Here is a 15,431-nt window from a genome sequence, read left to right as displayed (position 1 = left end):
GTATGCTATTAGTCACAGGACTGGAGGGCTGCGGAGTGGGTTCCGCCGGCGTGTGTGTGTGTGTGCTGTAGGTGGGGTGTTGAGGCAGTCACACACAGTCTGTAGAAAGTAGAAGGGCCTCTAGCGCCAGACATTAGTACTGGTCTGGTTGATCACTCCTACTATCGGCTCCACTGTGCGAACATCGCAGTGTCTGGGCAGAAACACGGTCAGGCGTGTGGACAGGCGCCCGTAGCTCCGCAGATCTCTCTCCGTCTATCCGTGCACTAAACGGACTACGTCGACGAGTCATTTTTTTTTTTGCGCACATATATCTGGGGCTCCTTTCTACGCGCCGGTCTCTCACACTGCAGGGCCTCTTCAGTTGACTGTAGAGGAAGAAAAAAAAAAGTGGGTGTTTGCTGCTCACTGGTGTTCCGGCAGCGGCAGCGGCGGCGGCGGCGGCGGCGAGCGCAGCGAAGTGTCCCCGATGGCAGGCTGGAAGGACGGCTCGGTGCAGGAGAAGTATCGGCTGGTTGTGGTCGGAGGCGGAGGTGTCGGGAAATCAGCCCTGACTATCCAGTTTATTCAGGTCAGTAGCGTGCACCCGTTCCCTGCATGAAGCCCTGGCTGTGATTTGCTTCGCCGAAAACAACGGCGAAAGAACGGAGGGGAGGGGAGGGGGGGAGGCCAGACACGGGAGCCCCGTGAGCCCCGTGAGCGGATACCGGGGTCTGCTTTCTTCGTTACTTTACTGAGGCCTCCAACTATTCACCGAGGGGTTGGTAGAAGATGTTAGGGAGAGGTGGCGAGGCTTATTTAGTGATCTAAACGAAGAAGGACGGCTGTCACTTTAACTCGGCAGTAACCGAGAGCTCCACTTCCACTTTGCAGTTCATAGCCGCTAGTCAGAGGAGAAAGCAAAGTGGGTCTGTGGAGCTCCCGAGTTGCCCTGTTTTCGTTAACTTGCTGCAAAAGCAAAGTAGCGGATTTAGAGCCCATGTTAACATGTAGTCATTAGTGGCCTTCCAAGCCAGAGAGAGTTTAGAGTAGAAGTGTTAAAGCTCTGGCAGAGGGCAGACAAAAGTTGCACCCAACTCACTAGTCACAATATCATGTGTAACAATATCATGAGTACTGATGCCCTCAGAGAGAGAAAAAGTGCTTCCAAATTATTTTATTTTTTTTAGAGCCACCAAGCTGTTCCAAATGTCATTAGAAATATGTGAACTAGACAGAGAACATCTGTCAGAAGTAGAATTTCACCAAGGCAAGACACCTCACTCGAAGCTCTTCCAGTAACTGAAGGCAAACTAGTACACTAATATAATAGTGTACTAGTGAATACATATTCTTAGAGATTAAAACGTTACTCCCACTGAGAGACAATGCCATCATCCTTTTTTTTTTATTGGCAGCCTACTTCAAAACTCATCTGTGTCACATATAAGAGATGTAAACAGTTACCTCCATCTATCCCTGCTTGCATTCCAGCACACTGCAGACTTAGCCTGCCTTGCTTTGACCTTCCAGGCTTTCATAACAGTAATTGAACCAAGAGCCCTGGAAAGCCCACACACACACACACACACACACACACACACACACACACACACACACACACACACACACACACACACAAACACACACACACAACGCTATATGAGAGAGATGACAAACTTTGCCCTTTGCCTTGTGTGTTTCCCCCTTGTGTCACTGTGTTACTGACCAGACTGCAGGCAGCTGCATGTCTCCACACTGTCAGACAATAGTGGGCTGGCACACGTTTTAAAATGGGGGTGAAACACGTGTGTGTGTGTGTGTGTGTGTGTGTGTGTGTGCGTGTGCGCGCGCGTGTGTGTGTGTGTGTGTGTGTGTGTGTGTGTGTGTGTGTGTGTGTGTGTGTGTGTGTGTGTGTGTGTGTGTGTGTGTGTGTGTGTGTGTGTGTGTGTGTGTGTGTATGTGGGTGTTGGGGGGAGTTGTGTCTAATGAGGGTTCAAAAAGCTCATTAACTGCATACCAAGTAAAAAGGGATCGGATTGCTGTGGCACAGAATTTTGCCTTACCCTACTGACCTGAAGTAACACACACACACACACAAGATCATGCTTGATATCTGTTCTTAAAGTAACACATATAGACCAAGCAGAGATGGTTTTACATGCTAATAAAACCACAGCCTCCACCAAGGAGTCTCCCGCCAAATTAATGGCCATCCACAACAAATGTTCAACTAACTCAAAAGCCCTCTCTTGAATGACCTAAATCACATTATTTCTGCCAGGTGAGTGAATTCAACACAATAAGATATCACCAATCCCTCTGCATTGGGCTCTTGCAATACATTTCATCTGGGAGGTAAACAGTAAAAAGTACCAGTGTATACCGTCATTTAAAAAAAACATCCACTTTTGTGTATTCAGTGTGACCCACAGTTGATTTCCTCTCGTGCTTTTCTCGCCGCCGGCTGGCATATCGGATGCCGTGAAAGTGAGAGAGATTGAGATGTTGACGGCAACACACATCCTCGTCAGAAGTTTCTAGAAGTCGCCCGCCAAGGGAAAAGACCTAACAGCTGATTGTGAAGTCGAGGCTTTCCCAAGAACTATGTTGAGTGTTGAGGAGGTGGGGGGTCTGAGTCAGTCTGAGTGGGTTAACGGTCATGGACCATGCGGAATTTGGCCCTTCGGCAAAAGGAAGTCCCTCTACTTCAGCGCTTAGGACCTTCTAGTTTTGTATGGAAAAATATGCCCTGCTTCCTGAATCACCCAAGCAACGTGTGTGTGTGTGTGTGTGTGTGTGTGTGTGTGTGTGTGTGTGTGTGTGTGTGTGTGTGTGTGTGTGTGTGTGTGTGTGTGTGTGTGTGTGTGTGTGTGTGTGTGTGTGTGTTATTGGTAGTCTTGACAGAGTATTATACTCCATGTCATGCGTTTTGCCAAAAATATAAAGTAGTTGAACAAGAATTATTGCAGAATTACTTTTATAACAGTTGTTATAAAATATAACACATCTTACATTTCAGACCAGGCCTCCTGTGTGTACTGATCTAAGTGAAGCGGCGCTACCGCTAGTGCCATAAGTCTCTACATAACCCCCAAACCTTTTTTTGAACCTCTTGGTTGGTTTGCGACGGCTTCTGAGAAACGCTGTTGCAACTCTTTTTCCACAAACAGTATTTGCTTTCTAATGGATACGGTCTCCATCAAATTCATGACTTAAAAAATAATTTAATCTTGTGAACAAGACTACTGGTGAGACAATTTATCATTTGATAGCCTGTAATCAGGTAAGTAGTTCCGATTGTAAATAGGCTTGTAAAAATAGGCTATTTGAGGTCGTTTTGTAAACAGTCTACTTCTACTGTATGGTTTGATATAGGAGAGGAGCTCTGACAGTTTAAATATCCAGCAGGGTCTTTGTGTGGCATCGTGTGTTATAAGTTTTTGTGCGCAGGAATGTGTGTGTGAGAGAAACCATTTTAAGAAGTATGTTTCATTTGAAAATGTTCAATACTGGAGCCAACGACTGAACTAAGAACCTGAGTTTTGGCACTGACATCAACAATTTCTTTTAAATTATCAAACATATCAAACTGTTCTTATACTAAGCACTAAAGCTGTCTTAACAAAAGCAGCCGTACACAAACTTTGCACATAAAAAGTTATGATTTACATCAAGAAATATGTGATCAAATAAGTAAACAAGACTATGAATCGATCAGTGCCAACTTTTGTCAGTTTTTGATACTCCATTCTGTGGGCACATTCAGTCATTTCTCAGAAGTACTGAGCTTCGAAACCCAGCGCTTGTCACGAGGGTGCTGAGCGGAGTCTAAGACGACTACTGTGCTTGAAGCAGAGATTTCAGGGAGTCGGACGATAGGAGATGATGTTAGCACTAGCAGAGTGGCAGGTCCCTGGGTGGCTGCTGGCCACCTTAATGCCAAGCAGTTGACTCAAGCTGAGATAGCATTGGGATGACATAACATCGAGTCATCTGACCTAAGTTGTGGAACACTGTGTGTTGTTTTAATGTGACGATTGTAAGGGAGGAAGCGTCCCAAGTAAGGGAAAACATGACTCACTGTGTGTGTGACTGTGTTTGTGTGTGTGTGTGTGTAGGTTTGTTTTTACCCCAGAAATAATGGCACTTCAAAAACAGCCTTAATTTACACAGAGTAACCAAAGAAGCTACTGGAATGAAACGGCTCTATAATGAGATGCTGTTTGATCCGACTACTGGGTAAAAAGCATGGCGTTGCTTGCTCACATGCTTGCTAATATTAGTGTGGTGGCGGCCCTGGGCATGCATGGGTGCACAAAATCATGACTGATCAAGTCCAGACAGATTAGATTTATTTTTTGTGGACCTCAGCTGGATTTACAGCACATAAGTGACCTCTCTCTATCTTTCTCTCCTACTCCTACTCCATTTTCCACATATCTCACATATTTTTTGATTGCTTAAATATGAGGTCATTCAGAAGGAATGTTGCCTTTGGTAGTAATTCAACAGAATAAACGTGGATTGTAGTTGCAGCTTCCCTTGGGCATGTGGAGGCAAGGTGTGGTAATAATGGTAGTGTTGAATGTGGTGAGCGCCGTTTCATGTGCATTTCTCAGAAACGGCCACAGGTGGTGAGACGCAGTGTTTGCTGCCACGCTTTTGTGCGTGTTTGTTTGTGATTTAGTTTAGAAGTTTAGATGCATGTAACACCACACACGGCATACTCTTTAACCCACTTTTGGACACAGGCAGTTTTGTTGCTTTCTGTCTGGCTCAGCGATATGTCACATGCCATACAGCTGAGTGCAAACAGTTCCATTTATATTCGGTCCGGCGTTCCTTCATCCCCTTTAAGGGAGTGAATATCTTTTCTTTGTAACGGAAGATTGAACCATAGGACAGTAAGCTCTGTTCTACTGTAGGGGTTGCAGCTGTGCCTGTTAGGGCAGGTGATGAGAGTGCATTGTTTGTTTAGCTCTGTAGCAGAGTCACCTGTTGATTTCTCACAGAGCAGAATTGAGAGCTAATAAGCCCTTCATTGGTTTTCACAACATTAATTCTAACCAGAAAGTTAAACAAAATGGCATGTAGATATATATACGCAAAGAACAAATATCAATATTTAAAGATGCAGGAGAAAAACCGTTCAGCGCCATGTCAGCTAGAGGAAAAAACGGCAAACTTCTATAAATTGCTGGCAGTGACTATTTCCTGAGACCTACTGTTTTTGTGAATGATTTCAGTCCCTTTGCTTGTGAATCATACATCCGGTTGGCAATATCAGCATGCACAAAAATGAAAGAAAAAGACTTGTGCATGCTTCAGGATCCAGTGTGTATATCATAGCCGAAAATCAAAAACACTCTTAGTCATTTGATAATAGCTAGTTCTCATTTCTTTTCAAGATTCAATATAGTATAGAAGCTGCTTTGAGCACAGTGCCACAAAGTCGGTGCGTCTCTGCCTTATTTCTCTCTCACCACCACAACCCTTTACCCTCGTGTCACTCTTGTGCTGCGTTTTTCACAGTCATTTTATAGCATTTCCTTCTTTGGTTTCCTTACGAAAAGTTAATGTAAAAACCTAAGCTGTGTATGGATTGAGAAGAGAAACGTCTATGTTTAATAGGGCTGCCTGGAACTGGTTCCGAAGGGTTCTAGAAACTGTTTAATAATTATAAAGCTTTGGCTATCATAGACACATTTGTTCTCTTGTTTATACCAAAACACGATCAGATGTGCCAGGGTCGGGAGCGGGGTCGGATAATGTGCACTGACCCATTAAAATCCACTTCAAATGCAAGTTTATCCTGCAGCCCTGTGCTGTTTTGTAAGCACTATGACTCTGCTGTGATGAGAAAACATTTCCTTTTCGCATATTGGCCTTAACTGTCCACCTTGTATTCTCTGCTGTGGCTTTCCTTCTATGAGCATCTTTCTCTTTTTCAGATCTCACCATGCAAGTGTACATACTTAATTATATGTCTTTACTTGTTGGACCTCAGTGAACGTCATACTCCAGCCAGATATAGCTTATCATAAGTACATTTCTATGTACGGTTTTGTGTGACCAATCGGTTATGAATTCAGCAGGCCTTGTGGTTGGTGCCTGCCTGTGTAGCGCTCAAGCAACAGAGGTTATAGATTATTGAGCATACATAAAACGTTACAAGATTATTTTTCCTTTGTTAGTCAACTGTATGGTCGGATTTGTGTGTGTATGGAAGTTGGCATATAATAGCAGCACTACTAAGCCTGTTTCTTTTCACGGATGGTTGAATGGCGTGAAGCTGGCAATATTGTTTGTGCATCACTTTGCCAAAGCAAAGTACACCCACATTTACTTAAAATTTGCCATGATTATTCGTTGTTCCCTGAGGGGGGGGGATCCTAATGTTTTTGGTGACTACCCAGATTTAAAACGGATAGATTTGCACACCATGTAGCTTCCGTTACAGGAGGATTTTTATGGCTGGGTAAGCACCAGGCTCTTTCTCAGACTTTGGTGGCTGTCGGACAACCACTGGCCCAAAACATACACGTGTGCATAAGCAGTATCTAAATCTAATGGGCAGATTGCCATGAAATATACTGAGCACATTCTTGCTCCCCACAGGATAAACCATTTCAGTATGAATATCTGTAGGTTCTTTTCTCTTGTGCCACCCTCAGGCAAAAAGGCCAACCTCTTACACACAATATCATATAACGTTATGGGCCGGCTTGTGTGAAATGTACATTCATGCCTCAGGGGAGATAAACCCCTTTTAATTGTAATGACCCCATGGCCTTTCCTCTAGTGCTGGGCTATTCACTTACAATTCAGCAAGGTCCAGTTAGAGAGAATTTCCTGATGCTAAGGTCCATAACATCACAATACGGTCTAACTTGCGCTATGATTTAGTGCTATGTGTATTGAAGTAGTAATAAAGAAAGTTTAGTTGAATAATATCTAAACAGTATTTATTGTCAGATTTGAAATTGAACTGGATGAATTATAACTAATACATACTCTAATAATAATAATAATAATACAATATTGTTCTCTCATTTCAAGTAAAATAAGGATTAAAACAATAAAATACATAACAAAGCTTTTGTAAAATGTGACTCTTAAAATAAAGTAATTCATTTTAGAAAAATGAATTTAACTGAATTGTCCTTCCCCTCTCGGTTTACATCATTGTTGGGCAGTGAATTACTGTATCAGGATTCTGATCATATTTGGCTCTTTTTCGGGGCTTTTATAAAAAATGTGTGCTTTGTCTCATAGTGGTGCTTCACATTGGTGCTTTTAATAATAGTCACAGTCTCTGAACATGAGACATACAGGTTTTAAACTGCCCGTGGGAATAATACACATGTAAGAGTCCATTCTTGGTTAAAGGCTCAGGTTAAGCTGTCCACTTTTCTCTTTTTCGAGAACGCCATGTGAAATAACTTCTCTGACTCACATACTTCTCCGACTGTTGGGTCTCTCTCCCCGTCTCTCCCATGTGTATGAGTATCTTATCACTTGAGTCGAGGGCGACGCTTATCGGAATACACATATTTGATTGGCCGAGTAGCGTCACGTGATATGGTTTACAACGCATGTCATTGGTTGATCCAGGACCGCTGAACGGGTGCCGTAAAGGCTAGAAAAGCTGTGCTAGTTAAAATAGAAGTGCGCCTCAATTCTCAATTAAGGTTAAAGGTTAAAGGTCCGGGTCCATAGACCACGGCGTCTGGGTCCGGACTCGGGCCGCGGTCCTCCTATTAGTGACCCCTGCTCTAGTGCAACCCTTAGGATGAATTTGACAGTTTTTCTTTCACAAATTCTAAGCATCTATGGAGAAATAGATGCTCATTAGAAATAATGAAATGTCCAATCAGTATATTGTTTGTGCCATCCAACACTTTTGTATAGTGGGATGTGATGAACATCGCTGCACCAAAGGCTTCTAGCGAGGCTTTATTTTGTTTTGGGCTTGTTTGAATACATGGATGAATACAATCCCATTGCTGAGGTAATTTGCTTGAATCTGGCAAAATGCCATGCAGCACACCATAGGAATGTTCACGCCAAAGGAAGTTGGGGATCTGTAAAGACACTCCCAACCATCTGGGAAAGCTCAGGAGACTGGCAGGTCATCCCTCTCGCTCCGAGCTAATGAGAAACTAATGACTATCCAGGGAGGGAGACTGCTCTTCATCAGCAATAGCATTAGCATACAATAAAGATGTTAATACTACATGAGGCACGAGTGGATTAGTGTATATTTTGTGTAACAGTGTCTTATAGTCATGCTAACGGTAGAGAGGATCCATTGTCAATGAGAAGAACTAACTTCTTATAAGAACTAACTTCTTCTAAAAAGAGAAAATTGTGTTTAGGGATCATATCCGTGTTTATTGAAACCACTTATTTAAGCTCTATTAACATCATCGTTGGGCAGTGAACTCATGTGTTAGGATTCTGATCACATTGGGCTCTTTTTTTCCGGTTTATTTTTGAGTAGATTTACTGTTTCACAAATGGCTTTACACAAACATTTCACCTTTCCTTCATGTCTGTTTCTTGTGTGACTTTTAGTAGCCTTTGCACATGTTTACTAAAGTTGGCTTGGATCCACAGTCACACACACACACACACACACCAGTACTGAAAAAACAATAGACAATCACTCACCTCCTTTGTGCGTGTGCTTCCTCATTCTGCGTACATCTTCTGTATCTCGGTTGTCATATGTGTTTGTTATAAATAAGTTCTCTGTTTTGCTTTTCCAAAATAACTCTTCTCACTTGTAATGCCATTTTGAAGAATGAATTACGTTACATTACACAATCATTTCCTTGATTAGTAAAAGGAGAACTTTGTCTCTGACTTGTGGCCGTACCATGTTCGTTATCTGACAGGACAGAACATATAACGCCCTCCTCAATCCGAGAGAAATGCCAGTGATTATTACAATATGGCCATCCCAGCTAACTCACTCACACACTGACTCGTATGCAGCCTTGAATGCGACAGCGGAGCTCCACGTGAGAACCGTAACAGAGAAGTTCAAGTGAGCTGTTATCATTTGTAAAGCTTCTATCAAAAGAATGTCTTTTAGGGTGTTGAGATAGAAATACAAATGTAAGCTGCATGTGTGTACGTGATCGGATGCTCTCAAGTCGAAACCACTTTTCTGAAGCATCTTCTCTGCCTGGTGAAGCAGAGTTGTTAGCTGGAGGCAAAGGTGTGTCCCAGAATGTTAGCCACCACATAACAGATCTGAGATCAGATGATGATCTGAGCCACTCCTATCTCTCTCCCTCTCTCTGCTGCAACAGCCGCGAAGAAGATAATGCCAATGAATGCTGTAGCAATGGCATGTATGTACAAGTCAGTAAGTAAGGAACTATCAACAGAGCAGAGAGTTATTATCCATCTATCACAGACTAAACACATGTGTGAACTGATTATACAGTTGTCTAATAAGCATTCTGTAGCCTGTGAGCCAACTTGCCAGTGGATGCAGATGATAAGTATCCATTGTAGCTTTGTTTTGCACAACATTCACTAATGCAGCCTATCAAATTAGTGAGATCTCCGTGAAATGTCTTAACGTTAGTGTCGTTTAGGACAATAATCCATTTTGAATGTGTGTTTGGGTACACTGCTCAACCTCACTTCTCCGCTCTTAGGCTGGTAACAGGAAGGTGATGACTGTATCTGAATGATTACTAATAAAACAGCCGAGTGCGTCACACTGCAGTGATATGCAGATTCTAAAGAAAACTTAAGTCTGATTAACATCTGCATTGGAGGATGAAGATGTCGTATAGGTATTAATTACCTACGGACTGTTTTTCAGGGGTTGATTGAAAAAAGTACTTCCTGTGTACAAAAATGATTTATACAAGCTGGCTGCAGACTTTAACACAATAATCAGCACAATGTGTCTTTGCGTTTTTAAGATAGCATCAAGTATTGAAAGCTGGCATCGGATGTCTGGCCCTAATTATAACCTTGTATACTTATTTGTTGATCAGATGGTTGAAAGAACCAGGTCTCTCTTGAGAATGAGACCTTTTGTCTTAATAAGGTTACCTGTATGAATACATGTTGATGGAATGGAATTTAAAAAAGACCAATTTGAGACTGTATTTTATTTAGGATAAGTTATTCTAAGGCTGCTTCTTTTTAACATTTCACATTTGAAAACTTAAACTTTAGTTAAATAAATGAAAAATATGGTTCTGGTGTCGGTAGCAGAACAATATTTCATGTTTTCACAGCCTTTTATTTGCCTATCATGCTACAGCGAGAATCACAGGGATCTACATGAAGGATTGACAGTGGGGCCTGAATGACAGTGATTTGGAATAAGCTGAGGTTGGCTCTTGGTTGTCATTTCCGCCCCTCATGAACTTGATTTGTATTGATCTTTGCCAGAAAATATTGTCAAAGAAAAATAAGAAAGTATTATGTTTCAATAGAGACAGACTTGTTTGATCGGAGACGCTTTCTGTTGCGTCTTCTCGGACCGTCTCAAATTTCACCTCAAAGCAACGTTTCCTTTATATACATTAATGTTGTTTACATAGAAAACACTGGGGGACCCTGCAGGTAGCCCCATGGATGCACGTTATAGATATTTGTATACAGTAACAGTATATGGATTAACTGTTGCTGATGAAGGACCCTTGAGCAAGGCATGTAATCCCACGCTGTCCCACTGAACTGCTCAGTGGCCAGTTGTATCGGACTGTGTTGGAGTTCAGATTGATGACAAAAAGCTTGTATGTCAAGATTTTTTCCTGTATGATTGTATTTGAGTTTATTTGATTTTCAAGAAAACAAAAGATTCAGTTGCTTCTAGAAACAACTTTCTCTTTTAGAGCCTGATTGGAACATAATGTCACATGCTGCTAAATGTAACAAACAATCACATAAATGTGAAAAAGCAGTCTGTGCTAAATATGACATGCAACCAAATTGTGTTTTGGGGATCAATTTCATCCATTTTACCACATAATAAACATTTGATTATTGCACTATAAGGAATACAACAATTGTTTATGCAAACTTTACCTACCTGTTACATGGCCCTCTGATAGGTAAAACAAAAATCCTATATTCACCTGTGATATCCCTCGTTGTTTTCCGGTCACTGCCCCTCAGATAGTCAGACAGACACAGAGGGCAGTCGGTTCCTCTGTGTTGTTTTTTGGCTATTGTTCTGTATCCACAGATCTGTGTGTTTCAGAATAACTGGCCACAGTATCAGGTCTCGCATCTCAGAGTCGTATAACAACAACTCTGTCCATGGGAAACTGACATGCTGCTTATTTTAGCAACCCACTCCCACCACCTTCTAACATTTAGCATTCCAAATTCATGTACACCTTTTCATGTGACAAGTCTATATTTAATCAGCAAACTACTTATACTACTGTTGATTAGATATAGTGTTTGTCATTAGTGCGGCCCTTTTTAAACATTGTCTACGCTGTTATTTTAAGCAGCACCGCCTCCCGTAATGTGCCACATGCAGAAGAGACATTTTTCATGCAGCTTAGTTGATAGAACCCTATGAATGGTTCTTTTTAGACGACTGTGCTTGTCTCTGATGCCGGGCCCTGAGCTGCCTGCCAGGCAGCTGGTGGACATTTGGCACGTCTCATGCAGACACCGTCCAGAGGCCTGCGGGGCACCTGCTGTCCGTCAGGGGGGAGGTGAGGAATGGAATGAGACAGCCCCTCGACAGGTGACGGTACAGCACGACGCACTGTCCAAAAGCACGGATAGCCAAGTGTGACTTGTGTCCTCCTCTCTGTCTCTGTCCCACTGATAAGACACCAGATCGTAATCGGAGAGAGGATGGTCGGTAAGCATCAGGTACACACGTAGATACATTTAGCAATATCTGAGTCCGGTTGAGTCAGCGACACAGCTGTTGTGTGACTGTTATACAGATCTAACTCACGCAGCAAATGTGACTGAGTTTTCAGCACCAGTTGGTGTCGGCAAGCCCGATGCAGACTTTTACATTGGCACACGCCAATGCAAACCAGGTCAACAGCTGCCTTTTAAAAAGTGTGTTTGGTATGTCCAACCAAAACATTGTCCACTCACAGCCAGGCGTCTCTAGATGCTAGTTCAAGCATGTAGAGCTCAGGCTCCTGTGCACACAGAAGACATGTTCCTTGTTGACAAGCTGGCCTTTTTAAAAGTTAAATCTACTAACCAGTCAGGTGTTGGGCCAGCATAAGCCTCCGATGTAGCTTCACCTCCATTGTGTTGAGATCTGGTGACTTTGAAGGCCAAAGCATATGATTGACACCATTTTCAAACTCGTCAAAGAGTTTACTGACCGGTCCTGCATCTGCATTCATTCATTTATTATATGGTTAAGCTTTAAATATTCCCCCATCTGTATTTGCCTTCATTGGACGTTGATCGTGATCATTTCCTTTACCAAAATAAAATGACTTGTGATGATGGCGACTGGGCAGGCAGGGAGGAAGCGTCAGAGGGATCGAGATGTGTCCATTAGGCGTTGTTTATGAGGAGTTGCCTGCGCCAGTAATAACATTTCTGCTGCCTGTGTTGTAGGATCTGCTGGCCTAATAGCACACGGCAGTGATGCTGCTGTGTGTCTGACATGATGCCAGTTAGTGGCCCCATTTCCTTTGACATATCACTCCATGCTAAGAATTATAGTCTGCAGCAAAGTACACTGGTGCAGAAATCCACACTCAGCAGTTGTACCAGAGGAAAGAGGGGAGATGATGGGGAAGATGAATACATTATTGCAGGTGCTGTACAGTTCAATGTTTTTAGAGGTGTTTGGGAGCTACTTGATCATTTTAAAGTAGGTAGCAGTAGAAAATAACTTGCTGTAGTGTAATGTGTCATTTCCGAGTATTTGTCTGGATACAGATTATTAATCTCCTCTAATCTTTATTGGTAAACCAAATCTTTGGATCCTCGGAGAGTTCTTTGTTTTGAGCGCTGATCCGCATCCCATTATTCGGTCGGTCATACGGTTTTCCTGAAAACCATGGACTACAGACTGTGAGCCACACTTCGTTGAGTGACTTTGAATGGGTTGAATGAAAGTCACACAGTAGTTTCTCTGTCCACACAGCCACTGCAGTAGCTGGTGTCCGCTCACTGAGCCGTCACAGTAAAGCTTTGTTGATGTGAGCATGTGCAGTTCTACTTCTGCAGCAAGACAAGCAGAGGAAGAAGAATGAAACAAAAACATATGCAAACACTGTGACGATGGGTATTTGATTCATATTATAATCCTCACTCCCTCACTGCAGGAGGTTCACTGCCACACACTGTTCTGGCAGTGCCTTGCTTCATGTATCCTCAACATCTACTCCATTGAATTTTGTGGCAATTTTGATACACCGTTACATGGGCCAAGGTTTTACCACTGCCACAAAAGCAGGCATTGATGAGGATTCACCAGAGCAAAATGCAGTCAGGTGGGAATCACCATGTCTTTTTAGAGAGCAACTCTTATCAAAATATGTCTTTATTTTCTGTCTCTCCCAGCAAAGCAAGGAAGGGCCATAGAGAAAATAGCATTGATAACTCATCAATGGCGGGGCTTAGGGTATAGGCTTAATACAAGGAAGGGGAACATTAGTGCTGTCACATGATCAGCGAGAACAATAAGGCCGGTTCACACAGTTCTCCCTCTTTGTGTTGTTCTGCTTAATCAGTTTGTGGGCTTCTAAAGTAGTTACACAGGTCTCCATTTACAATTCAACAAAGTCTTCTTATGGAACGGAGATAAAGAAATAGTTTGTAGTGTGAGCACTAAAAGGCAAATGGGCGGCTTTGAGCCAAGTGATCGAGTGGAAAAAGGTCTTTTAAATGGCACCTCTTTGATTCTGCGCCTTTGAGCGGGTTCAAACATGTCCAGAGTCCAGCACACATTGATATTTAGCAGGGTGATTGAAGTCTTAATGTCAGAGAGGTTAGAAGAGAGCAGGGGGTTCACTGGTGGGACATTTATCCTCTGCTTTATTCTCTGCATGAGTGCGATCCCAACTTAGTGCTAGATGGACCGTTCACATACTGTATGTAACTTTTTTTTTTATTGTGAAACGCCAGTATGTCCAGGTCCAGTCGAGTTTGTGCTCGATTAACGGGAACGAATGAAAATGCCCATGCAATTTTATAGATGTAAATGTATATTGATCTATATAAGTAGTTTGGATATTACTATTATCTGTTACAATGACATTTCAATCTGCAACTTAACCACAGGGATTAGGGAATATGGCAATCAATTACAAACCCTTAATGTTTGGAAGTGAACATTTATGGTAAATACAGCAGGAATATGAATTAAAATATCTCACTTTTAACTGCATTAAAAAAACTCTATGCACGCAAAGCCACTGTAAGTATAGTGGGGCAAACCAGGGAGTAGCACTGCAAAATCTAACTGATGACATTTACCACAGCTGATCCAATTAGTTGATCAATCGATTAGCCAATTAACAGAAAATTAATCTGTAATGATTTTGATTGATAAAAGGATTTGGTGGTTGTCTTTGTCATATATGACAGTAAACTGAATATCTGGTAGGATAAAAAAAACACGTTTGGTTTAATAATGGTGAGCATTTCTCCCTTCTTGGCTTTATATGATATTTTAGAAACAAAACAATGAGTCGGTTAGTTGGGAAATTTGTAACTATAAAAACATTAACAACATAACATTAGCTAATAATGGATATGATCAACAGCTGCAGCTATAACAATTACAATGGACAGTTTCGGCAATAGTTTTAACTTTCACAATTATATTTAACTTTTAAATAAGTGTCAAAACTGGGACACCTGGGATAGCTGTTTGATCATCTGATCACTCGATACCTACTGGACTGGTCACTCGGAACGAGTGAAGTGACTGCGCCCCCATGTCTCAGCGGTGCAGTGGTATACACCACCAGGACTGTAAAAACATAAATATCCACAAACCAACAAGCTGAGACCTGAGGAAGACCATTTGTGGTTGAAAAGTCCATGCAGAATTAAATCGTGTTCGTGCAGCTTACTGCAGCTTACTAAAATGTGTGGATGTGCATGTGCCACCTGATGGCCCAACAGTCCGAAGACAACAGAATTGGCCTTCACTGATTGGCAAGACTCTTTGAAAAGGTTTCTTTTGACAACTTGGACCTTATTTTTGCAGTTTTGACCATCATTTCCGTTTCTTATAATTAAAGTTGAATGTTCCGTGCACTTTGAGAGTGGCAGGGTCTGCATTTCCAGTGCGGTCATAGCACTGGATGGATGTGAGAGTTAAGCCAGTGGTTTGTGTGACGGGGCAGAGTATCAGTGGTCGTCCGGCATTTAAGGACATGGGAATGATTTAAGGGACAAGCTATTGATCTGTTGCGCATTAGGAGGAAGAGAGCTTGTAGGAGTGATGTGCATGGGTTCAT

The 15,431-nt window shown here is 42.3% G+C and overlaps 1 protein-coding gene across 1 annotated transcript in view; it reads left to right on the top strand.

Moving 5' to 3' along the window:
* The first annotated feature begins 109 nt into the window (after nt 1-109).
* rras2 (RAS related 2) overlaps nt 110-15,431 on the top strand; it is a 28,461-nt gene continuing 13,139 nt past the window's right edge. The window contains exon 1 of the mRNA XM_079173653.1: nt 110-571. Coding sequence (XP_079029779.1) covers nt 470-571 — 102 coding nt within the window. The 5' untranslated portion in view covers nt 110-469. The remainder of the gene's footprint in view (nt 572-15,431) is intronic.

This window comes from Pholis gunnellus (assembly GCF_910591455.1).
Source record: "Pholis gunnellus genome assembly, chromosome: 1".
NCBI classification, from domain to species: Eukaryota; Metazoa; Chordata; class Actinopteri; order Perciformes; family Pholidae; genus Pholis; species Pholis gunnellus.
Note: the sequence above shows the minus strand (reverse complement) of the source record. Positions and strands in the feature narration are given on the sequence as shown.